This window comes from Scomber scombrus, chromosome 13 (assembly GCF_963691925.1).
Source record: "Scomber scombrus chromosome 13, fScoSco1.1, whole genome shotgun sequence".
NCBI classification, from domain to species: Eukaryota; Metazoa; Chordata; class Actinopteri; order Scombriformes; family Scombridae; genus Scomber; species Scomber scombrus.
This window is the reverse complement of record NC_084982.1, coordinates 26,715,715-26,743,650: the sequence shown is the minus strand read 5'-3', so window position 1 is coordinate 26,743,650 and position 27,936 is coordinate 26,715,715. Positions and strand designations below refer to the sequence as shown.

Sequence of the window (27,936 nt, the reverse complement as noted above, 5' to 3'; positions counted from 1 at the left end):
CTCTCCATAGATTCAGGTTGTCACTTTGATGATGAACACATCTGCTCTGTCCATCTAGGGAGGAGATAGCACCTCCAAAGTCTGCTGTCTCAATCCCATCACAGAGCTTATTATCAAACCCGCTTAGTTCACTGGCACCCACAGGTTCCCGCGGCAACGAAATTATAAAACGTACCAGCGGGGAAGACGTGTAGCGTGCTCTGCAAAAAGAAATGTCTGTGATATGGGACACAAGAGCAGCAAATGGGTTTCTAGTGTGATAAATGAACAGTGTTACATTCCCTGTTATAACTACTTGCATGAAGCATAAAAGGCCTCATGCAGTTTTTTCTCTGAACAACAAAGTCACAGCTGATAGTCTCTTTTTTCACAAAACCAGTGGGGAGTTGTGGAGAACAGGGCTCATGGGATGAATGTACACTTATGTGACCAACACTAAATATTATTTACTGCATCATGCTCTTGTTTCTACAAGTATGAAGTCAGCATACTATAGACCTCCAGGGCTGAAGTTGTCTCTAATAGATAACATAGGGAAGCTAATTACTACAAAAATCATCAATTAAGCAGAGATTGTCTATTATTTTAATGTAATTGTGATTTTAAACTCTGATAATCCTCCTTGAAGCACATTAATGCATTCATCCATCTGCATTAATTTGCTCATTAAGAGGATTATCACAGAATGCACCTCTGGGTGTATTATTTCGCACATGCTGTCCCAATTATATTACACACAGAAATATTGATATTGCCAAATCAATGCACCATCTGTTATTTTTCTTTAAATCATAGCTATATAATCATTGCTTAAATGTATACATACACACACAAAATGTTACAAAGTTTGGTGCTAATTTGCAGAGCTGACTGACTAAGTGAACTGTAGCAAGGTTTCTGTATTTCCTACAGAAGATATTGAGGAAGCCCAAGAGCTGAGATCGCATTAAAATAAAGTGATGATTAATTAGGTCTACAGTATATGTCATCACCCTAAATGCTCGGTGGGACTGTGCAGAATACATTATTTAAAGCTGATTCAGAACTCCACTGATGCAGGAAGTTCCTCAATTATTAAGTTGCTGCTGGCTTAGTCTCCAGGAATGTTGTTAACCTGATTATTTGAGTAACCCAGTTTTTAGGTTGTTAGTAGTAGGTGGTAGCAATATGGACAGTCCACCTTATTCAAACAATGAATAACAACAGACTCACTTTGGGACTGGAGCCTAATCTACCTTTCCACTTCATTTTTTGATGCTATGTCCTCCATACTTTCTCTTCCAAGCACATACTGTTGCTTAATATCGAATTGTTATGTCAGTTTTTTTATGAAATTCTGCAAAGTTAATCCTGAATGTATCTGTGAAATGTACACTGGCAATTTATTTAATTTGTTTTCTCTAAAATAATTCACATTTTTATTGTTATGTTGAGAAAACTCAAATATATGGTTACAAGTGACGACTCATTTCATTTTCATCTAATCTGCAGGTTTTTTTCCTTAATTAGTTGATGAGTTGTTTTGTTCATATACTGAAAAATTGCTGTTATAATTTCCCACAGCATGAGGTGACGCCTTTGAATATCTATTATTGTCCAATCTACAACACAAATATATTTCATTTACTATCATGAATAACAAACAAAAGCATCAAATTCTTACATTTGAGAAGCTTTAACCAACAAATGTAGTTTTGCTTTAAACAATTATAAAAATGACTATTCGATTAATTTGAGCACATTTATTAAAACCACTTGTTTACGGTTAGAGAAAGACAGTTCTCTTTCTTAAATATTGAAAGAATCAATTGTGACTTGAATCTCAAGAGAGCACCAGTTTACATTTTCAATATTTAATTAAAATCTCACTCTCTCTTAACCAAAGTGCTTTTGTAGCCTAAATTTAACAAATGATCACACTCCACTTTACAGATGGTAGCTGACAAATGCCCTCTCTATTCTGCAGTGTTAATGAGTTTTCCAGGATTGTGTGCACCGCCTGTTTCTATCTTTAGATCCACACCTTACAGGCCACAGTCCCTTATCTGCGCTCTGTGGCTGGATCACATATTTCAACTGTGATGAGATTAACACAAAGGACAGAAAGAGTTAGCGATAGGCTTGATACAGTATAGGTTATAAAATAGTGGATATTTTTAGATCTGGCTGCAGTATGCATTAATTGGATGGAAGACTTCCACAAAAAGTTCAATTGTATATGTAAAATGTACTGATGTGTTTACACATTAGTCTTGAACATGGCCGTAGCTACCATTTAGGACACTGAGGTCATGTCCTCGGTATTTTTTTTCTTGAAGTTTCGTTTAATTGTGAAGTGAAAATAGCCGACGAGACAATTATCCTTGCATCAACAGACTGTCATGTGACACGTACTTGAAGATTCCGCTGCCATGTCAAAACGAAAGAATCCGGCTATAGCCAGCGGTGGAGTGACGCCTTGAAATCGCTAAAAATATGTTGTCTACATTTATGAATTTGACTTGACCCGATTTTGCAAACTGTTCATTCATTGGATGAGCCCTTTTCTCCCTTTCCCAGCAGGCCGTGCTCCATTCCACATTTTAAGAACAAACAAAGAAAAATAATATATTGCAGTTATAATTTTTAAATATACAACCATGGAAGTTGTAGAATACTGAAATAAGAGTTGATTTAAGTTGCAAAATTGGAAATGATAAGAAATAACTGGACCACAAGAATGACTATGACTGAGAAATGCACAGCAAGAAAGCAGTATAAATACATCATGGATTAAACTAAACAGTAATATAAATTGTGGTCTTGTTTTTGACCTCGGTATTTGAAAAATCCTGGCTACGGCCTTGGTCTTGAATACAGAAACAACCAGTGGGTTTTGCTTTGTGATTAATTTTAATTTAATTTTTTGTATTTAAAGGCTGTATGAAGTACATGAATAGTCAATTCAAGTATATACAAAAAAAGGTCACAGCTATGAAAACAAGCTTTCAATCATCATCGGAGCTTGAACCAGCCATTGTTAACTTAACATTTACTTCAAATGTGTCGTATGTGTCTTATCTTGTTAACTCCTGCTTTCTGTCAATGTCATAAGAGCTATAACAAAATTGTTAGTAGGGTTCAGTAGTTCACACACATCATTCAAGCAGCAACAACAATATTGAGTTAGAGAAACTTAAAATAGCAGATATGATTATTACAGGAGTAAACAACTATTTTACTTCAAACTAGAAAATTGTTTTTCTTCAACAAAATAAATTAGTGAATATTAGCTAAATTGCATTTCCCTAATTATGAGCTGTCACAGTCCTAAATTGAATCACTGAATATTATGTGTTGTGCATAAAAGAAATTGCTAAATAAAAAAAGCACCTGGAATAATTAAGCAAAGGAAATTGTACGCACAGGAGATGTCAAATGTGTGATGAATGCTGATACATTATTAATTCAAATATTGTCTCTGTGAATAAACCAGAAGAATATGAGGAGTAAAATCATTACGCATTTGTATTATACTTTTCAAATGTTCATATTGGAATTGGTTCCCACATAGATATATTTTAGGCAGCGATATTGAAAAACAGACAAAGAACAAAATTATTCCACAGGCTGAATCTTCTCACAACAACAGAAAAGCTGAAATAGTGTAAATGTAAAGTGCTGTGGATCAGCAGTTGAGCACCAGCTTATATAGAGCTGATCGCTCTGATAATCATGGTTGAGCGCACTCCCTCAACACACACAAACAATCACCCATCCCGTCGTCAACACTCTGTAAACACCATTTAAATGGTGAAGCTATTGTGTAGCGGCTGGACCACAACACAAAGCTCAGTGTTTGTTTCCTGATATCGTCATTATATAGTAAAACGTGCTGGGACTGTTGGGGGCTCGGAGTGCAAATCCCAAGCTAGGCCACCATGGAGATGTCCTAAATGGGCTACATAGATATATTTTTTTATCATCATTATACACATTATAATAGACAATATATATTAACATAATTGTTTCCGGATGTGGGAATGTAACCAGAAATGTACCATTCACTAAACTCCTCCTCTGAACAATGATTATTTAATCCCAGCTGAGCAACTACAACTAGGCACAACAGGCCTGTCAACCTTAGGATTTCTTCATATGCTGAAGCAGTGTGCAGGGGGCTGTTGTAAGAAAACACAAGAGCAAAAGTAAAAGTAATGGATTGAACTGTGCATTTGGCTGCTCTAATGCAAGCCGCAAACATACGCATGTGTACAGTAGCTATAGTAGTAACGCAGTATCACGACCAAAGCCTGTAGCCTTGAGGTTTAAAACATTTTATAGTGCTTTTAAAGGTTAGTTTAAAAAAAATCTACATCACATTTTAGGCTAACAGTAGTAAGTCTGTGTACATTCAAGCTAAACTCTGCTAACAAGCCAAACTGGTTAGCATCATATGCATCTGTTAGTACTGAGTGAGACAGTGTTATGAACAACTCAAACACATAAAATCAGTGAATTAAAAAAGTGCTTTTCAGTAGTAAGCATGCAAAAGAGGTTGTGTTGGAATTAGGTGACATTTTAATTACATCATGATTTATAATACCTGGGCTAACTAGCTATCATGCTACATCTACATCTTCCACATGGGTCATCAGCTGCGGACATGCAACCTTAGCCTCAATATTTTAGCATTATATCATGTATGTATCCATTGAGTACATATTTAAAAATCCTTTGCAGAGTCCTCATTTTAACATGACTCAGCTAGAGATGGAGCTTTCAGCCAAGGCATGTATTAATTAGCTTGTTGGCTATAGCCGATGTGTTGGTGACAGTCATCATGTCAGCTGGCAAAAAAAAAACAACATTTGTCAGCCGCTGATCCAAATATTACCAAACGTTTCGAGTGGGGAAATATTCCACCGTTATTATTGTAACCTACATCTGTTCAGTGCTAGAACTGAAAGCTTGACAGGGTTAGAGAAGGTCAGGAGCAATAGGGGGCAGCAGGGAGTGATGAGGACCCATGATGATCTGCCAATGAGCAGATTCTGAAAGTAAATGTGGTATGGCTAAATTAGGTGTCTGTTGTCTAGTGGGCTCTTGGCTTTGGCTGCAGGGAGTCAAGAGTAGCAGCCAACCCAATCCAAGACACTTGGGTGCAGTGATGCAGTCATTTTTATTCTATTGCCAACTCGTATCACAAGCCAGCCGAACCTCACCCACGAGACTCGGCTGGCTTGAAGGACCAGTTCAAGAGTGTTGTGCTGGTAGTCTGGGGTTGCAGCTGTGTATAGCAGCAGGGAGGATAAAAGCTAAAAGTTTCTTCAAGGATAACCAGAAAGAAACAACCTGCACCAATAGCAGTTGTGCAGTGGCAGCATTTAACAAGTTAGCAGAGCAGAAAAAACGGTGTAAATGTATAAATTGTTGGACTATTTGTATAATTTTTTTTTTTTTTTTTTTTACAATATATTCATGTGGGTGTGTTATATATTTTAACAAGATCGTTTCAGATGAAAACATGTTTTTCTTCACTCTGTGTTTGTATTTTGCATTTACAGAATTAATAACCAACAAATGCTCCAAATTTAAAAAACAACAAAACGACCCAATGAGACCTTAATCCGGTGTCTCTATCAGCAATAATTGGCAAGAAAAACATAATTTGTCTGTGCTTTCCAAATGACTACTGTTAAAATATAATTATGTTTTATGGTGTGATAACTCTGTGTTAAGGTCTGGTTAGATTTAGGCTCCAATAAATAAATTAAAAACACTTGGTGTGTGTTAGGAAAAAAAATAATGGTTTGGGTTAAAATGATCCCCTAAAAAAGTGATGTGGGTAAAGTCACCACTTCCTCAAAGTTAGGCAACCTTCATTGTCATGGCAACAGTAAACACCACAATAATCGTAGCTAGAGTTTTCAAATATTCGTGATTGGAAATGTAACACTTGTGGTTGGAAACAGGAAGCCAACAGTGGTCTCCTGCATTTAGATCCACTTTGTGCAAGTTATGATCTAACTGGCAACCCAACCAGCCGTCTTTGATATATTGTATAGTTGTCAAAAGAACTGCTATTAAGTGAAGCGGAGCAGGTGGACCTAAGTGCAGGAGGCCAAAGGCAGAGCAAGGCTGAAGAATAACCTGTGTATTTAAGCTTGAGTGCAGGCAGCAGAGCTAAACTACAACTGAACAAACAGAGCAGAACAACACAGAACAAAGGACTCAACCAGACTGAACTGAAAAACAGGACTTAAATAAAAACTCAATTAATGGAAAAACAAGACACAAGGGCAGGCTAGGAGCTGATTGGCTGGGGAAGACACAGGGAGCAGGGCAGGGTTAACGAGACTGATGCAGGGCAGGTGAAGATGGAAAAGCAGGCAGGGGACACTGGAGGAAAAACTATGAGCAAACAGACAACCAAAAACACAATCCCCTTATATAACCAATAAGCCCATCTAAGAATATAGATACATATATTTAAATACACAAGTACACTATAACCTGGAAACTCGTATTTACAATTTCATGATGCAGTTCTTCTCACACGGCACACAGAGGCTGTACATGCAAATTATTCAGATTTACATAAACAAATATTATCAAACTCATTTTTTCATGACATATTGAGGTTGAGTTAAGGAGAGTTCAGCCATTGAACAAACAGCTGTCAGTCTCTGGATAAGAACGTCTGCTAAATGTAAACACAGAAGACGTGTGAAATGAAGTGCCTGGTGTATAAATCGATGCATCTTTTTGCGCTTTTCCACTACACCGTTCCAGCACGACTCGCCTCGCCTCGCCTCGCCTCGGTTCTTTTTGCGTTTCCACTTGGGAAAGTACCTGGTACCTGGTCCTTTTTTAGTACCTGCTCTGGTGAGGTTCCAAGCGAGCCAAGCCGGTACTAAAATGTGACGTCAACACACTGCTGGCCGCTGATTGATAGTTGTCGCTGGAAGCGTCATGAGCCGTCCCACACAAGAATCAAACCCGGCATTTTTAAATACCGGCAGCAGCGTTACAACCATAGTTACAGCCATACGGCTCAATTTTCTTGCTTTGTGTGAGACAAAAAGCCACAAACAGCAGCAATAACACCACTGCCTCAATGTCCTCCATTGTTTATGTGTTTTGTGTCGCGTATAAAACGAAGTCACGGCAGTTTCACGGAGCCGTGCTATGACAACCCCGCCAACGTTGAGTAAGTACTTTTTTGTAATGGAAAAGGAACCGTGCCGAGTCGAGGCGAGCCGAGGCGAGTCGTGCTGAAACTGTGTAGTGGAAAAGCGCCATTTGATCTTTAACTAGAAGTGTTGAAATCCTTGGTCACATTTAGCGAGTAGTGTGAAGTAGGTCCTTCACCTTCAACGGCCTACTGCCACTCAGTCCAGTTCAACAAACAGGGAAAAGGTCCAAAGGCATCTGGTGGGCTGGTGGAGGGACACCGAGCCAGACTGGGACAGACCCATTAACTGTATCACTTCTCCAGGTCACAATTACTACAGCCACTAGATGGCGTCGACACCAGCTCAGGCAGACTGTGGGTTGTGATGTAATATACAATATAAATCCTTTTGCATTGGGTTAGTGATCATCATGATCAAGCCAACAAATGCGTTGTCTCATTTTATCCTTTTGTATATTAAACTATGCCAAATTACAACCAAAACGCTCCTTAAACCATTGGCCTGTTTGACCGCTGTGTAATTGTTAATGCATTAACATGATGTCTTCAATAAACCAGGGTTAGGGTTATTCAACTGAGTCAATCTGGTTAAAGCTCTTAATTTTTTAGGTGACAAATGATATATAGAGTAGGATTGGACATAGAATCAGACCACACCAAAATACAGGAAAAAACACTGATAATAATAAGAAAAATAATAAATATTATATTTAAAAGTAAGGGGATTTGAAAATAGTTGTATTCCCAAAATCCTGAGACATCTGAGTAATCTGTTTTATGAATATAATCTCACATAGTTTGTATTGTGACTGACTGGAAACACAAGGATCACAGTCAGTTTATCACTAGTTAGCCAAATGCTTTAAGCTTGAAATATAAAAGAAACAATGGCAGAAATGGCCATCTTTAATACAAAATATCCAAAAGTTGGTACTCAGATCTCATAAATAAACCTCATAACCAGATGAAGAGCATTAAACGTACTCCTGTTTTCCCACCATTAAACTGAATGCTACAACTTATAAACATAGTATTAGTGATTGTGAGAGTAGAGTTCAACATTTTAATGCATACATTCCCAGTTGCAACTCAGTACTCAGCTGGTTGGCATCCACAATTCCTAGAAAGATGTATTTCTATCTACAGCACAAGATCTCATTTAATACAGTATTTTTCACACAGCAACTTTATCTAAGAACTTGATAAAAATATTGAGGGGAGAGAAGAACATCTGACAAAAGTGTCATAATTTTGGCTTCTTATTGAATTGCTTTGAATTGTACAAATGTTACATTCACCCCTGTGCCATCTCCCATTGTGCTATATTCTATTGAGAATTATTTTCTCTCACTGTGAAAAATTCAATGCTCTCCAATGACTGAAAGACTCTCATTTCTCTCATCTCAAATTAATAAAAAAGTGTTTTCACTTACTCGCAAGTGTTTTGCATTCATGGTTAAATAATGTGGAGCTCTCAAAAACCATGGCCATTAGGTTTCTCCTTTCGCTGTTGATTTTATTCTTCATTGTGGGAATGAAGTATAATTGTGTGGGCATATAAACACTCTTTTCAAGCATTCACCTTCGGAAATGAAATGCACTAGCACGCCCGCTCCCTATAGCTTTGCTTTTGATTCTGCTCAGTGTGCTTCACTGAAATCATCAAGCAGAACAGATTTGTGTTTTAATTTGAGAGGCTGCTTGTTGATGAAATGAAAGCAAGCCAAAGAAAAAGTTTAGCTAACTTGCACAATAATGAGGATACAAATAGTGACACTAATTACAGTGGAGGAAAGGAAAGAAGCTTAATAAGCTTATTCAGATTCACCCCTTTGTTTAAAATATAAATAAATAAATACAATAAAATGGCATTTTTAGTCATCAAAATGAATCAGAACAAGCAGACACACAGCGCAAACACTATCTATGTTCAAAAATGTACACATAACACATTTCTCATCAGCTTTCATTATAGTTTATGGAGATACACTGAGATACATTACTCCATACACTTCACAGATAAACCACAGAGTTACCTCGATCCCTTCTAGTTCTTTTTCTTGATCTTTCTTGTAATCTTCATCTCTTCACATTACATGATATTTAAACATTTATATCACTAAATTTATATCCATCCCGACATCATCTCATTGGGACATTTGGACATTCAGCATCATAGCAGTATATACATAACAGGACATTTAAAAAAAAAAAATGTCTTAAAGGGGAAAACATAATATGCCCCCTTCAAGACATTATTCTGTTCAAATGAATCATGTAGCTGATCATGTAGCCACTTTTTTTACATTTGGTGTAGTTTTCATTTCTTTTGTTCATTATTAAGGGAGTGTGACGTTATTATTTACCAGGTTGACGGATCCAGATGATGCTAATATCAAGTGAGGTTGCGTGCAGAGATGTGCTTCTATTTTTAGACATGTAAACACCACAGCAACGACACTGTAGGCGTTACATACATGCAGTTCCTTTATTTTTTACCATTATATCTTTGTGGCTCTGGAACTAATATGAGACAAGTGGTGGGTGGAAACTAACTCCATTTAATAACTGATTCCCCAAAAAATACTACCCATTTTTGCTGTGAAGTCAGCACATTGCTTATTCCCTTTCATTATGGCGCTCTGTGTGAGATAGAGATGTCACTGCAGGACCTCCAGTGATTGATTTTCATCCCCATTGGCGGTAACCACTATCCACCTCAAAGAGTATTTCTTCATGTGAATCCATGTAAAAAGGTACAAAAACTGTACTGCTACTTCCCTGCCTATGTGGTGGGCATGAAACCGGAGCGTTTACTATATTGAGTTTATTATAGCAAAAGTGGAAGCCTTGATCAGTCATTATACCGTGTATAAGTTCACAGCATGTGGAACGATATACACAAAGTACACTACAGTTTAGACAAAACTGACTTGAAGTGTAGGTGACATTCAAACGTGATTGTCTCTGAGTCTGTGAAGATTGTTACATTTGTTTAACATTGAAGTGTGTTTGTTCCATGAGAGGAATGAGTGACAGACATCAAAAACACTCTCTAGGTGGATTTCCCTTTAGGCTCACCCCTGGGCTAAACGTATGGTAGAACTTCTAAAAATGATAATAATGGGGTGTCAGACTGAACAAATAGCTACTTGTGCAACTCCAGCACTGTGATGGTCTGATACAATAAGTCCTCCGAATTAAACAACCAAATGTGTTTAATTTGAAGGACCATGTGACTCCAGAACATCACATAGAAATGTCTTCTAATCTGTATTACTTGGCATGAACATCATTTGCCTGTGCTTTCCAAAGCTGTTACAAAACACTGTTAAAATATAATTATGTTTATGGTGTGACGACACTGTGGTTAAGGTCTGATTAGGTTCAGGCACAAAAAACGAAGATCATAGTTTGGATTAAAATGATGACTTTATTAATGTTAGAGAAGCAGGTGTAAGTTACTATGTCCTTAAAGTTAGGCGACCTTTGTTGCCATGGCTACAATAATAAGCACAGGGTAAAGCGTAGGGGATGATTGTAGTTAAGTTTTTTAGAAAATTTGTCTCAACTTGTGGTTGGAAATGGGAAATGAACAATGGCCCATTGTTGGATTTATGCCTCCTTCCAAGCCAACTCCTGTATATGTGGAAAATTGTCCACTTTTATATACAGTACATCATCTGAACTACACCACTGCTCCTGGTCATAATTATTATGACTGCTAGGTGGCATTCATCACTCAAACTTAACTACATGTCATTTTTGGGCAACTGACTTTACGACCCATTGTGCTGTGCTTCCTGGGAGGAAAGACTCTCCAATAGAAATGCTATTAAGAGTTCAAACGTCCCTTTTGACTGGAAAAAAGGCACTTATGTTTCTTCGTGCACCTGCAAGCCTTGTGGCACTTTTGTCAGGTGAAAGCATTTATTCTCAAAGGTTTCTCCTTGATCTACTGTATGTTAGATTGTTCTTCATTTGTCCGTCGCTTAGGGCAAAAAACGTCTGCAAATGAATAAATGTAAAATAAATTAAACAAAGAGACTTAACCTTACAATATTCCTTAGACAAATGGCGGTCAAAGCAGTTCAAGTGCAAAGTTTTCAGCTTTAGTTTAAATTTTCATAACCCGGAGTATGCGATTGTTTAGTGTTTGTTAAATTCATCCCTTATTCCTCAAACCTGTATGCTATTGTATTCTCTTGCTAAATCACTATTGACTTAAACTCACTCTGTATGTTAGTCACGTCTCCATTTTAGTCCATGAACTCCAAAACTCCAGTATTAACAGCCCCAAGTCAAACACCACTATCAGAATATATACTTAACTTGAATATATTAAGAGGTTCTCACCTGCTTGACATCATATCCCAGAAGAACAAAGTTCAGATCTGGAGAAACTGCAAACTTTGAAGCCTTAAAAGTTGCCTGTGGGAAGAGAAAGAAATATGTTTTCATTAAACTCACTAAAGCTTCGAGTGTGTCTGAGATATGCTTGTCTAACAATCTTTGTCGAGATGCGAACCCCAAAAGTGTTTTCACATAGCGATCAGTGTCAAAAGTTCCAGTGAAACTTGAGTCAACCTTAGCAGGGTCAGAATACCTGCCGATGGCAAAATTGGTTACCATAGTAACAAAAAAAACAAAAAAAAGGAAGCAGAAATTTCAATCTTAGCTCATCGAATCTACCAAGGCTTATTGCAATTCATATATTATTGTATTAAAAATCAAAATTACAATACAATATCTTAAACTATTTTAATTTTTGAAGCTGGTGTCATTTTGTTGATACTAGCATGTTGATTTTTTACTTCATACAGCTTTGTGAACCCTAATGGAAATGATTGAAATCATAAAAACAACCAGGCACTTACAAAAGTTGTGTTTTTCAGCAGGAGGTCTGTCTCGTTGCTCTGTATGTTGATCTTCAAAACATCTCCATCCCAGGTCCGATAGATGATTTCCTCCTCTGGGACAGAAAATATACATTTAAGGGGATTAAATCAGTTGATGATTGGTGCTTTGAACCAAGAAGCAATTGTGATGTAGAATTTCCCAGTATTACCTCTTTTAAATTAAAAAAAAACTGTGAAATTTGAAAACTGTGAAAGGAAATGAGTAAATAATCATGTCAGGGCTTATTTCCCTTTCTTATTTCTAAACCAATAGAGTGTAATTATTTTTTGCTGGATTTATTGAACACACACGATGAGCAGACTGGACCACAGTCGCTTCCATTAACTTACACAGCAGTGCACGTGTTGTGTTTCCATAGCAACCTCTGCCACATGGGTGTTGTTGTGTGATGTTCAAAGTTTGCATTATTTACGTGGCCACTTAATTTGCATATAATTGAAATGCTCGACCTTTGCTAGCATCTGGACCTCCATGGCAGACACATGTCGGAATAAACTATGATGTGTTTAACCTGAACAGTTGATGTTATGTGTAAATTAAATAAATCACATGTGTAGTTTCTTATAGATTTAAATGTACATATAGATTTTACAGCTTTAAGATTTTTGGTGTTTCCAGGGTGGTTGAGCACATTGTGACATCACTGTTGGTTGCAACACTGCACACTTCTTATCACCCTCAACCACACAAATCAGTGATGCTGGGTGTGGTTGATGAATAAACTATTATTAAGATATACAACCAAATGTATTGTAAGTGTGATATGCTAAGCACACTCCACCACTCTGACCTCTATACCTCACTACATGAAGCAGAACACAACTTTCTGCACCAGTGGGCTGCAGGATCATCCGATATGAACATTATTCATCATTCATTAAGGATAGCAGGTATCATTGATACCATTAAAAACACGAGGTCAAGCTGGCACAAAACCACTTTGCACTAATTATGTGAACACTGCATAAGTCTTAGATACTTGGAAGAGGTTAAATAGGGTCAACATTTAAGTCTTTTGGTATTAAGAGTCACTCTCATTATAACAAACAACTTATCAGGTGAATGATGGATCCCAGTGGTAAACCTGATGAGACAAAAATTGACGGGAGAGAAGAAAACAACAACATCAAAGAGTAATTTAGGATGATTTGTCGAAGGAAACTCGGGCTCAGTGAGATTACACTTCCACTTTTAACAGTGGAAACATTGACAGGCGAGCTTGCTATAACTCCAGTCTAATCCCAAACCGACATTACAGTCCAGGGAGATCTGAATCCCATTAATGTATTTGGCAGATCTAAATCATTGCAGGTCCCCATCTCATGTAAATGTCAATGACTAAGCTCTGAGGCATCAATCTCTAGCAAAAGGGCTGTGGACTGACAAATACTCAAAACACTTTTGAGTATAATGACAGAAAAATAAATATGAAATACAGAGGGACTGCTTGTTTTGAAGTGACAAGGAAATCCTCAAAAGGGCTCTTGTCATTTAGATAGCCAAAGTAAAATAATACACAGTTGTTTTTGCATATTTTATATGCCTTACATAAAATCAATCATATGAAAATATTTTACAGCAAAAAATAATTGGAAAATGGGGCTACAATCCTCCTGAGTTGACAACAGCTTCATCAAAAAAAAGACTCAGAGGATAAAGGTGACAATCAATCTCAGCTGTGATTAAAACTGTCCCAGCTATCTGGTGACTTGAAAGCACCCCACTGACTTTGATTGACTGCTTGTTTGGATGCATGGTGAGGAAACTTTTGAGGGGAAAGCAGAAACTGACTGGTAATTGAGCCCAATTATACTTGTATAGCTGCTGTCTAACACAAGAACTTTCCCAAAGGATCAAGAAGCTTTTGGGTAACTAAAACTACTGCGCTTGAACCGGAGGAACCAAGTACTTAATTTAGATAGTTTCAAGTGTAAAAACAACCTCTGTTCTGGGAGAAGTACTTTCTGATAGTTCAGGAACTACATTATGGGGGCGGATTTGGCTGCAAATGATGATTAAACACAGATGCAGCAGCTGCTTTGACTTATGTACTGGGTGCAACTTGTGCCGATATTAGTATGAGGGATGGACATTTCTTGATGTTTATTATGTTAAAAATGAGAGCACAGGGAAACAAGAATGAGAGAGGGAGTGGTGATTAGGGAAGAAACTGAGACAATCAGATATATAAAACAATTTGGTAACGCATTTAAATCAGATATAAATAACCATCAAACATTCAGCAGCTTGTGTGCTTTGGAGACAGGTACTCTGGAGTTTTCACCGTCCTTTTCACCTCGGCATGTCTCCTTTTATTCAATCAATACATCCACTCAGAAATCAGTCTCCACAGTGAGCTAGAACAACAGGACGACTCTGTGACTCTGTGTAGTTGTTTAATCTGTCATCGATCTAATTTGCCAAACAGTCACAGCTCTACAGATGTGTTGGGAACACAAACAGTAGTAGTTCCTAGTTTAGTTCCTAAGTGCAGTTCTTCTGGTAGTTCTTGTAACGTTTTGGTCAAAAAAGTACTTAAAGGGGTCTTTAAAGGGGCTCACCACCTATTTTACACATACAAATCTATTATATTTTGGTTATAGGGGCTTGGAGGTTAAATTTTTTAAGACAATATCTTGCAAACAAGGGGTTTGGAGTTGTTGTTTTTTTAACTTGCCCCATACTAAGTAGGACTAAAAGTCAGGATATCTTTGCCTCTACTGCTTTTGACCAAAATCAATTGCTTTTAAAGGAAATACTATCCGTTGTTAGTGTACATGAGACCCATCAATAACTTAATAGTTAGGAGTTGTGGTCATCAGACTCATGAATAAACCTAAAAAGTTATCCTATTGATCCATGAAAGCTCCTAGTTTATGATTTTATAAAACACCCCAGCTGTAATAGCATGGATGCAATGCTCTCATCCCATATCCCTGTGATTATTGCATCTCATACTGTGTATAACAATTAAAAAACAGTGGGCCAATAATACCCAACACTCGTATCACTGCCTGCCATAAACTGTGAACAAGTACGAGTTGCTTGGTTGAATGTTGGTGGCAACCCTGCAAGGTCTCAAAGACAAAAATCTAAGCCCCTGGCCAAGTAAAGCTGAGTCATCTGTATTGAATAATAGCCCTGTCAACACCTTGCAGATGCAATATGATCAATTTGTGCTTTGGAGCAATAAAAGTTTGACTTGTTGCACCTTTGTGCCCCAAACAAACCTGGTAATGACAAAGCAGGGACTTTAAGGGCACCCAGGCTCATAAAGAGGAGATTTTAAATAAGCAGCTTGCTGCACAAAATGTCCGTGTAATCATTTAAGAAGAGTGAGGTAACTGGAAACAGACGCTATACTCACCAGGAAGTTTTTTTTAAAATACATCAATCTATCAAGATTATTGGTGTTATAATGAAAATATGCATCTCAGTGGAAGATTTAGCTTGTAGTATTTTCTCATTTAATTTGGAGGGCTTAAACTTGGCTGAACATAATGGACCATTTGGCAGATGATAGCTAAAAAGTGAATGTTGGACCTGCATTCATCAGATGACCAGAAACACAACTCCTAATGAATGCTAATGTTTCTCAGTGTCTGCTGGATGCATGAATTAGCAATTGTTTGCTAGTGCTTAAAACAAATTCCACACCACCTGTGGAATACGCCTAGAAGGCAAACGTGATCACTAATTGGCTAATTATCTGCTGCATTATCAAAGGATAATTAAGTCACCAGACACAAATTGAATGAGTCTGCAGGGTGAATTTGCACTGTGAAGATAATCTACAACCATCCCCACACCAATTACAATAATGACAGAAATAACAAGGTGCGGACAGTGCTGTGTGACTCTTTGGTGCTAATTGTTTTCAGAGTTTCTGTGTCCTTCATTTATTTCAATTACAACTTTTGATAAAGCTAACCTTTTTTTTGCAGGATAACTATGCCAAGAAATTAGACAACTCTTCTAAGATTATTTGGTGATTTGATAGGAGTTGGTAGATTTGAAAGGTTGGGCTTTCAGTAATGGAAAACTGAGTGTTACTGAGAGGAGCTACTTGATGTGTTATTCGTGGATTCTGCATGAAAAGAGTCTCTTGAATGAGTTGTTAAAGAGAAACAAATAAAACAGAGTTAATGGTTAGACAAACTTCTGTCCCAGCATCCCTTAAGAGATAGATTTAAATTTCCAGGTGCCCAAACAACACTGGCATAGATTTTTTGCTGCTTTAATGATTCCTTCTGTTCATACTGGCCATTACCAGATCCATTCTAAATGGGACAATTTTCTGTGAAAAAAATGTACCATATTGGTCCAAAGATAAGCAGATATTTTATTTTGGAAAATATGTTCATCATAACAGATATTATTTTTAAATGGCAAGAGTATTGCTGTAACACGGGCTAATACAGAAAGTGTTGCATTATGGGTTGTTTATACCTTTACTGTATAAAGTATTTTAGTTGGTCATCCCTAAAATGTTTTTTTTTAGCCCAGTTTAACCTGCAAGAGTTTCTGAAGGCTTATGTAATGTTTTTTCCTTTCTGTCATGGAGGTATGATGAGCAAAAACAAGTCCAAAGCAAATTCTGATGTCTTTACAGCCGTAACGGAACGACTGACTGCTGTCAACGATGAGGAGGAGCTCAAAAAGACAGTGTTAAATGCTGCAGAAAATCATTTTGACCCCTTTAAAGAGCCTGACAGTAGAGTGTATGTGAGAGTATGTGACAGCTAGACATGATACACAAATGCAGGATTTACGCTTTGCTTTGATGGATGTATTTCACTTTTAAAGGCAGAAAAAGCTTCAAGGATGAAGACCCTCTTCTGTTTAGATTATAGTCTCTCAGGAAAAACTTTCCCAACAGGACAATTGTGTGTGTTTTCCAAAAACAGGTATTGGAAATTGGGTAATCTTGTAATCAGGGTTGTATACTTTATATTTAAATGTGAGCAAAGAGCAACAACTTTTTAAATTATATCATTTCAAAACCATTTTTTGCATCATTAAAGATATTGAAATAGCCTAACCCTTTGATATACATACCACTGATCCACTTTGCTTCAGGATCGTGTATTTGAAAGTCTCTTTGAAAGAGGTCATCCACTGTCAGCTGTGAACCAGAGTGTTTACCACCATCATCTAAAGGGAGAAACATAAATAAATTGAATATACCAACATCAATCAGATGTCAATTTAATATCACATTTTATAGAGTACAGCCTCTATACTCTTAAAAAGTTTAAGAAAAATCACAGGATGAATCCAAACCGTAGACTTTTAAAGATGAACCAGTTGTACACAACAAAGTCTGATGTTTACAGATATCGGGAGGACTGCTGCATGTGAAAAAGTAGAAAACTCTTTGTTGCACCAGAGGGAGCTACTGTATGATAAATCTGAAAAATTACTCAAATGATTTCACTTTGAGTCAGCACTGTTTGGAGCTGAAGACTACAAGTTTGAAAATTAGAAAAAAATAAATTATGTGGAGTTAGAAAAAAGTCCAGAGCTACCAGAGCTCTGCAACCCGCTCCTCATCCCTGCTGGAGGCTAGCTCCAGGCTACATTAGCCACTACTACAGGAGCATAACACAACCAAATATTTAACTAAACTGTCAGCAGTTGAGTGAGTTGCACTGTGGGTAATGCAGGTTTCAACAAGGAAAACAATAGCATGGAATAAAAAAAGTGATATCTCAGGTTGTGCTGCATCAATTTTCTCTTTTTTTCTTTTGGTCTGACTGTCCATTGTGAGTCCAATTATGTTGTACAAGTGCAAGGCTACATTGGTGGAATGATTTAAGGAACAATTAAATGATATACAGCTCTATTACATCTGCATGAAGTTGTGTATTTCACAGGTAAATGGACAACTGGGAGGTCTGTTGTGTGAAATGTTTTGCAGTAATCCCTTCCAGATGTTTTCTTAGACTGCACTATAATAATATATTAAAACCTGTCTTTCACCTGAGACACTGTCTAGGATTACATGATTACATACTATCAGTGCCAACCAAGGAGAGTTTGTAATACACATGTAAAGGTATTGTCAACATATTACTGTCATCATCTGTTTGTTCAGGGCAAACAGTGACAATAATACATAAGAATAATAAGAATAATAATACTTTTATTTAACTCTGGCTGTCTATTCCATCATTTTAGGGCCCTGACCGAGAAGGCACGTCTGATTTTGTAAAGGTAAGTAAAGGCCTGTCAAATCATCTGAAGCTGCACACCAGTTTGTAAGTAGTCAGGAGGTCTGCAATGTATGAAGGGGCCGGCCCATGAACAGCTTTAAGGGTGATGAATCATTTTTTTAAATCAATTCTAAAATGGACAAGAAGCCAGTGGAGTGATGCCAAAACCAGGGTTATGTGATGTCATCTGTTAAAACCTGTTAAAAGCCTTGCTGCTACATTTTGGACCAATTGAAGGTGTGAAAATCATAACTGGAGGATTTCTACAAGTAATGAGTCACAGTAATCGAGTCTGGAGAAGATGAGTGTGTGGATAAGTTTGTGCACTGTATGCATTATGTGCCAAGAGTTTCAGATGCTAGTCAAATATTTATCAAGATGACTGTGTTCCTACATCAGTATGTGTATGCAGGATGGGTATGTGAAGATTGAATAAGAGAGAAAATAACATAATTGAAATTCTGAGAATGGCAACACGTCTGAAGCACAGTAGCTCATACTGTAAAAATCATTTGGAGTATAGAAGGAGTCTTCAGCATGTATCTTGAGGCTCATCAAATATCTCTTGATAATTGTTCTGGATAATTAAGATAATATTTTTTTGATATGATGTAACTAGAATAAAGAGTAATTCCCAGTTTGTCCATTTACATGAATCATATAGTCAGACTTCCTCGGGCTTCTCTTAACTTGTAAGTGTTGCTGTGAGAATTAACGGCAGGTTTAAACTAAGAAGCAGCTCCAGGCAGTTAAATAGAGTGCCCTCATGTTTAATTGGATCATTTAATATATAAGATGTGCAACTGTGATGCACACAAATAAAAGAAAGCATAGTTAGCTGGTTTTGAGATGATTCGAGTGAGGCGTTCCTGACGGCGATCTGCAATATTTTACAAAATGCAAGTCATGGCAAGTTGCATGGACATTTCTTAAAACCTAAATATGTTATTTTGTCATTTTTGTAAGTAGATCTGTGGGGAGTCTCACCTTTTGACAGAAGAACAATTGACAGTCCAATCAGGGAAAGCACCAGTGCAATAACCAGGATAGAGATGCCAATGCCCTTCCAGTTCCTGTCTGGTCCAATAGGCCCTATGTCCTACAACACAAGGGAAACAAATCATGTAAATATGTATGAATAAGGTAAATAATATCCCAAGATAGCAATGCACAGTGAGTGTCTTCCCTCATAGCAGCAATTCGCTGAAGTGACCTTGAACAAGATGGAATATTTGAGCCATTTGTGCACAGGAGGCTTTGCAGGAGTTGGCTGCTCCTGTGCATAAATGCGATGGCTCTAGGAGAAATGTCCCATTTTGGGTTTAATAATGTATATAAAACTAAAAGCATCAACTGTGCTTTGTAGGTATGTTGAATTTAAGTTGGTATAGCAAAACAGTGTTTGCCCCTATAACTCACAGAGAGCTCAATGCACTGCAACTTAGAAAACAAAGGAAACACTAAATAAGGAAATATCTTGTTTTATATGGTATGTACAGCATGCATTGATACATATTTATTGATTTGTTTACCTTATGCAAAGAGAAAAATATTTATTTTATGTTTTACAGAGACTGTCCTCCAGAAAGGACAGATAAATAATGTCCTGCTGATTACTGCTGATAGGAACACCAGATTAGAAAATGCTCTTCACTGTTCCAAAAAGCTATATTATTTGTAGTCCTTTGCAAAGTAAACTGGAACTTAGTAAAAATTGGAACATGAACAGACAGATGAAAAAAAAAAAAAATTGATAATGCCCCCTGGAAATCGAAAATAAACAGAGAGGTTCCAGAGTAAATCGCATTTGCGAATTGGTCTGGTGATGCCAGCCTAAGTAAATCCGCCTCTTGGAACAAACCCAACGGGTTGAGCTGCTATTACTGTGTTGAACTTGATGAAAGCTTCACTCTGTAAACGAGACAGAACAATACTCTGAAGACCAGGCCCATTTTTAGATGTATCTCAAACTCTTTATCTTCCTGACATCAATTATATAGCCTTATTTCATTTCCAATGACAGAGCACTGTTATAAATAAATCTATCTCGCTCACAGAGCCCCAAGCAATCTAAAAATCCGTCTGCGTATTTATGGATCTATTTGCTTTTCAAGTCTTTTAATTGGGAGCATGATTCAAAGATAAATATCCTGGAGCCTTGCCAACTTCCTAGTTCGTCTCTACAGCTTTAGCGTTAGTCTCTGTGGCTTCTGGATATTAAAATTCTGGATCAGTCACAAGAGAAAAGTAATTTTCCACAGTAAAGACTTTTCCTCCAGTCTAGATTCAACATCATTTTGTTTGTGTTGTCATTGTTTTTCTCTGTTTTCTTTAGCCTCATTAACTGGAGCAACCCTCATTACACGTCAGGGGAAATTATTTGCCATTGTGATTTCTCCATCATATCATTATTCATAGACTTCCAATGATACACAGAGCCGTCAGGCCGTTATCTTCTTGATGGTGAACATTTTCATTTGCTGGAATTCAGTGAATCTCATCTCCTGCTGTGAAAATGTGCTACGAATAGTTGTTCAAACCGCTATGTATCCATTTGAAAGAATCCTGCATTAAAATATCTGTTAAAAAAACAATAGAGGATATTAAAGATACATTTATTTATTTTAAGATACAACATTTTGATTCAATTCAAGTCATTTTTTTATTTCCCTAGTACAGCCCTTTAGGAGGAGTTACTGTACTTAGGCAGGGTTGGTCTTTGTGCTAAATGCAAATGCTAGCATGGTAACACAATGACAATGCTACCATGGTAAATGGTAAATGGCCTGTACTTATATAGCGCCTTTCTAGTCTTTTCGACCACTCAAAGCGCTTTACAATACATTTCATTCACCCCATTCACACACATTCATACACTGATGGCAGGAGCTACCACGCAGGGTGCCAACCTGCACATCAGAAACTAATCATTCATACACATTCATACACCGTTGGCACAGCAACGGGAGCAATTTGGGGTTAAGTGTCTTGCCCAAGGACACATCGACATGTGGACTGGAGGAGCCGGGAATCGAACCGCCAATCTTCCAATTGGTGGATGACCGCTCTACCTCCTGAGCCACAGCCTACCATGCTGCATTACTTTCATCACATTTACCAATTTGGTCTAGTATGTAGTATAAAAACAGTTGCTAATTAGCACTAGGCCAATAGGACCTTCACTCATTTTGCATTTTATTTGGGGATGAACCAAATGAATAATGGACAAATTAAAATGTTGACCAGATACGTGCACTAGATCAAACAAATGCCAAAAGCAGAATTGCCAACCTCAAAGAGGAGAAGTCAGAGATCACCAGACACCTAAAACAACAACCATCGACCAAAAATCACTAACCACTCATAGTGCTTTTATACTAGTAGTCACACTCACAAATTCACACACACATTAATACGCTGATGGCAGAGGCTGACGCGCAGGGGGCCAAACTGCTCATCAGGAGGAACTAACCATTCACACACCACTGGCGCAGCCATCAGGAGTAATTTGGGGTTCGGTATCTTGCCCGAGGATATTTTGACATGTGGACTGGAAGAGCCGGGAAACAACAACCCTCTCTACCTCATGACCAACAGCCGCCTCTGATATCATAACCAAACAGTGGCAAATGACATATTTTTCAGTTGACACACAGGCTACTTTGGTGGTTTCAAAGTTGCATTAACTGATTTTTACCTCTTGGGGTCAGCAGGACAAGTTGTAAACAGAGCATTCACATATTCACATTTGATTGGATACCATTTTGAATACACACCTGAGTTCAAGATGAGTCGTCAAACATATAAAAACATTGTAAAGAAAAAGAACATTTTTATATATAAATACTCAAAAACACATATTTTGCAAGTAACAAGAGGTAACAGAACAGTTAACACAGGGACAAAGGATTAGAACTGAGAAATATATTTTTATTTCATTGTGCCTTTAAGTAAAAATACTTTATCTCGAAATACTGAAAGTAAAGCATGACATGCCTGAGGCCCCATGCCTGAGGCCCCAAATCACTAAATCCACCCCTGTCAGTACTCCAGGACCAAATGTAGAGGGGATTTTCTGGGTACACTAGAGGAATGACAACTCCTGCTGGCCTTTCAGAAATCTTGGTCTTTCTGTTTGTCAGCACCATGCGACCGGGCTTACAAAGCAGCACTATAAATACAACAGATACCAAACATAATGATACTGTATCTCACCTGCTAACCTGTCAGACAAGTCTACGACTTCCCAGAAGCTGAAGTGCACATGATATCTGACACTTCTTTTGTGACCCATGTGATTTTACTCTTGGTGAAATGCACCCCACTATCTGCAGCATCATGCCAGGTGCTGTTTTGAAGATATACCGTGGCAGAAAATTGAGCTGCACAGAAAAGGGGGCAATAGGTGGCAGAGTGTACTGTGTTATGGAGTAGTTAATCTCTGTCAGAATCTTTATTTGAAATGAAGAATCCATTCCCACTGTTTGCTTAGGATGCTTCAAGGGTGGGACCAGTGTACAGTATCCTGACAGTCCAATGCTGTCCAGTTGGCAGATCAGTGGGATTCAGCAGGAATATTCACAAAGTATGCTCTGGATAACACACTCATAGAAAAACAAGAGAAGATCCAAACCAGCTGGGAGACAGAAGCACTGAAACTGAATAAACTTCCAACAGGATTCATGTTTATGTAATTGTGAGTTCATGCAAGTCCTTCAGGTTTTAGGGTTTGAGCTTTAAAACCTGCTGGTTTCCTGGCCATATAAACCCATCACATGGGGCCATTGTGGAGAAGTAGTTGTGTCCTAGTTTGAGGAACAGTGCATTTAGTTGTAATGTTAGTACAATTATCTGCACTCAGTGTCCCTTTGTTGCTACTCTACACTGTGATTTGGTGAAGGTCTTGTATGCCCAATTAAGCCACTTCTTGACCTGCCTGCATAGTTTTTATATATTGTGCAGTTGACTTGTTCTTGTTGTTTAGAGTAACTGTTCACGGTTACTCTAAACAATAATTTGCCACATGGCTGAACTGTAAGGTGCCAATTTAGCATGGAAAATAATTGGAAGAAAAACAAATGCAGCTAAAAAGCTGATCCAGTCACATCAATATAATAACAGCATTCCTCTGTGGCTTAAATGAGGTTTGAAGATGGTGTTTTTGGGTCAGTACATGAATTAAGACATACAACTTTATGGTACACAAACACACAGATGCAAAATGACCCACATCCACAAGAAACACTTGGTAAATGGACTGCATTTCTTCTGACTACTCAAAGAGCTATACTATGCAACTGCTTCATCCGGAACAATTTGGGGTTCGAAGTGGGGTACACTTCAACATGTGGACTGGTGGACAAAGGTATCGAACTGACAAATTTCTGATTAGCGGACAACCCACTCTACCTCTGAGTCGTAGCCATGTTTAGAAAAGATTATTGTATGGGTTAAAATTAGTTTTTCACCATAGCATTAGCAATCTGGAGAAATGGTTAAAACTGAACAAATTACCATCTGGTCAAACAGACTCTGAAGAAGAAAACCAAGACAGAGAGCAACAAGAGGCAATATTAAGAGGATTACATCATGTTCGGATTTACTTCAACTGATGCTGATCCACTCTGTTTTCTTGCCAAACAGCCTACTAAGCACCAGACACCAGTCATCTGGGGAAAAGTCTGCAGATTTCTTTAAAAGAAAACTGTCTGAGTACAGGGGAGTTCAAAGTCAAATGCGAACTACAAGCCAGATATCAACAACTTCCCCTGCATGCATCATGACTGATGCTGACTGATTGATTGTGTGTGAGCTTCGGAAACATATTATATTTTGATCTCCAATGGTGCAGAGTTTGAGAAAAGCAGCACTGCTATATACTGCATGCTTCAATGAGAGCATTCAGTCTTCTGACCAGAATTGTGAGGTAAGTGAAAAAAAGTCTACTCTTATTGACAACTCTGCTAGTGTACACTGTGGTATATAGAGTATATATCTACTAATATGCTGTAGAATATATAGTGTGCATCCTTTTGCTGACACTGTGTGCATCTTCGAAGAATTCAAGTTATCCCTGTCTTACACAATATCTTATACAGTACAATATCTTAAGTACTGAACTTAAATAACTTGACTTGACTTCATTGTACTTTGGTGTCTCAGTATCTTAAAAAGACTCTATTATATCCTTCTCCTGATGATGCAAACTCAGGCCAACCAGCAACAAGAAAGACATATTGTAAGACACACAATCATCCTCTTCAGTTATAAAATAGTGACAACCATGAAAACTAAAGTCACACTTTGCAGCAGGGAAGAAAAAAAGTCTGACTTTGTTACTATGAAAATGTTTTTGCTACTACTTGACACATGGCAGCATTGTAAGAGGTAGAAACTGGAATGGTGAATACAGGCAGCATTGACAGAGCAATACTGTAAGTATACAATATAAGGTTGTATACCGTATATATGAAGTGCATTCAGGAGAGGCTGAAAGTTGTGCTTTATTAAAAATGTATTATTGATGCATTGACATTGAAATGTTTTCACTATGTTGTCCAAGTCAATGTGAGCTCTGAAGAGAAATCTGAGTTTGCTCTCATGTTAAATTTATTTCCCCCTATTTACTACCCATTCGATGTGAGTCTGATGTATCCTGTCAAAATCTGGGGCCAGCTCTGCTTGATTTCCAATCCTGAAGTATGTGGATGGCGATTTTTCTTTATTTTTCTCATTGTAAATACATTTCATTTGCAGAGCCAAACTAACAATGAACACATTCTACTTACAAGTATTGTGTGTTTATCCAAAGCCTGATATATCTTATTTCTCGATGCCGTAGACCTCTGTTGTCATTCAAAGCTATTAATGGCTTAAAGCTTTTAAGCTATATGACATGTTCCTTCAATATGAAGAGTTTGGGCATGTTAGGTTGTTCTTAAATAGCTCCAGAGTGTTATAACTGATCACATTTTCAATCTCCGGAGAGTTCAGTGCAAAGTTAAGAGGTTGTGCCTCTTTGGAGCCATTTCTAAATAAACTGCAGTAATCACTGTCGTCATGGACGAGAAACTTGTCACCTGGTGCAGACTCATTGACATGGGTTTAATCATTTTTGGACAAAAAGGTCTGATATATCAGACTTTGAATACACACACACAATACTTGTTAGTAAATTGAGATCATTGTTGGCTCTGCTGACAAGAAAAGGAGTTCATATTCTGCCTCAATTCAATATTTTACTGAGGACTTTGGCAGATAGGAACAACATTTATATGATGAATTGGCAGGCCGAAATATTCTAATAAATATCCCAAAGGCTGAATTTGAGAGATAATATATCACCTAGCGTTGAGTGTGGAGCCGGGACCACTTGACATTTCTGTCATATAAAAGCAGGGAGGAATGCTGTGCTTCAGCGGTTATTCAGGACACTGAATATTAAGAGGAAGCAGGAGTGGGAGATGTCCTTTGGTTGCATGGAGAGGCTTGTAAGGTTTCTCTATGAGCACTGTAATCTTTGCAAACAAATCAGGGGAGATTAAGCAGTCGGTAAAGATGGGACAACAATAGGTCATTGTAGGTTACAGATTCATTTTTAGACAGGAACAGGGTGATCTCATGCTTAAACTTAGAGACGCAACATAATGTTCTAAGTCCACGGTTGTATTATAATTATTAAATCTAAATGCCATGATGTGCTGGTTCTTTATTGTGTCCTACATTATGCTCCATTATGTTTCTACTCTTCCTACAACACCATTACTGTTATACAATTAGTTGTTCCCAATGAATGTGGTCAGACTGCGACTGTTATGACTGATGACGTTTTTCCAAATATAAATGCATAGTCGGTTCTTTAGCTGTTCTGAAAAGAGTCAATGTTCAAGTTGAAATCTGCTCCCCATTGAGTGCTTCCTACCTGCAAACCCTAGCTTGCCACATTATTATCACAATTGTCCAGGTCACATACTGTAGTAGCCTGATTTCAGAGACCCTAACAAGTCACAGCGTTCTGCTGTGGCTAATGCAGAGACTGATTGCTACTGTACCTGCTAACTCATCATGAGCAGTAGGTACTTGTGTACTCACATCCTAATATAATGTATTCCTCTGTTTCACACCTCCACTGTTGTCCAGCAATCAATAAAAAGAAATCAAAAACTGAACAACAAGGATGCATGTACTGCATCCACATGCAATGCACCATTCTGCTGTCGTCAATATGCAATATCACACCTACTGTATAATTTAAACACATACATATAATGTGTTTAAATCCACAGCTGAAAATAGTCCCCATAACTTTTCCCAAATAAGTCGAGTGGTTTTGGTCTTTTTATTAGATTTATTGACAGATTTTAATACTCTAAGGATAAAATCCCAGATTTTTTGTTTTTTGTTTGTTTTTGCTCATTCAAACCAGTGCATCCAGTGTTGTTTCACCTCACTATTGTTGGTATGTAGTGGAAATGCAACGGTCAGAACTGGTGAAGAGAATGTGAGTTATTATGTGATTTATCGTTGTAATAAAATTAAGTGCCATTGGACTTGTTGAGTGGATGAACCCAATCAACCTCCCTAGCTGAGTGTGACGAGCCTCTGCAACTACAGTAAAATGTAGAATTTTTATAAAACATATCACAGATCTATGAAGGCTACTGTACATGATAAACACTGGGGGTTGCAGGATCATGTTTAGGTGGGAACCTCAGCCTGTTTCACCTTTCTTATAGTATCCAAAACATTTTGTTATAGTAATAAACTCGATCCAAGTATTCTACAGTTTAGATAACAAGTTCAAAGTTAGGAGCACGGTTAATGAGCTGCTTGCTTTCTATGTTTTTGAGTGTGTTATCGAGCAAGTGCAGTTTGCCTGTTTTGTAAGCTGGTGGGTGTTAGTGTTGGGCAGTGTATGTGTGAGGAGGACCATATGGGAAGTAGGGCGAGGAGCTAAAGTTCATCACAGTAATACAGCAAGGGTGAAGACTATTTTCCACACTCCTGCTCTTCCTCTGCTATGGTAGAGGGTGTTAAGGGACTCTTTAATGTACTGGCCACCGTGCCGTTGTGAATGTACCTGGGCAGGCAACGTGGAGGGAATATAACCATATGTGAAGCTCTTAGCCAGCAAGGAGTCCTCCATCATCATGCCAACTTTAGTCCCTATAACACAGACCTTCTCATCACATCACAATCCAGCCGAGCAGAGGAGGGCACTAAAGTAGCCGAGATATATTGTCCTTGCTCCACAAATGATTCTTTGACCAATCACAATGTATTGTTCTTTGCCTCCCCTTATATTCCCGATTCCTAAATCCAAATAAAGAGGGTTTTTTTGTTTGTTTGTTTTCAGCATGGTGATGGAAGGTGTATGACCGCTATCTCCTCAAATGCATGTGTCTTTTCCAGGCAATGGAGAATGCATGTGGTGACATTGAGGTGAAGGTTTCGGTTTAAATCTTTTCCCCGCTGTTTAACTAGGGTGAACATCGCTTGTGATGTAGATGAGGTACTGTGGCCGGACCAAAATAGGAGGCAGAGGGCAGCCTAGTTTCTTTTTTCTAAAAAATGTGCATTTATTTTTGTGTTTAGAGTTTTGAAAAAGGGAGCCACATTTATTTA

General features: G+C 37.9%; 1 protein-coding gene across 1 annotated transcript in view; it reads right to left on the bottom strand.

Annotated features, from left to right (window-relative positions):
• LOC133992652 (inactive dipeptidyl peptidase 10-like) overlaps window positions 1–27,460 on the bottom strand; it is a 56,581-nt gene extending 29,121 nt beyond the window's left edge. Inside the window, exons 1-5 of the mRNA XM_062431337.1 lie at window positions 27,392–27,460; window positions 19,300–19,411; window positions 17,156–17,251; window positions 12,055–12,149; window positions 11,534–11,608 (exon numbers count right to left, since the gene is read on the bottom strand). Coding sequence (XP_062287321.1) covers window positions 11,534–11,608; window positions 12,055–12,149; window positions 17,156–17,251; window positions 19,300–19,411; window positions 27,392–27,460 — 447 coding nt within the window. The remainder of the gene's footprint in view (window positions 1–11,533; window positions 11,609–12,054; window positions 12,150–17,155; window positions 17,252–19,299; window positions 19,412–27,391) is intronic.
• Between the last annotated feature and the right edge of the window lie 476 nt (window positions 27,461–27,936).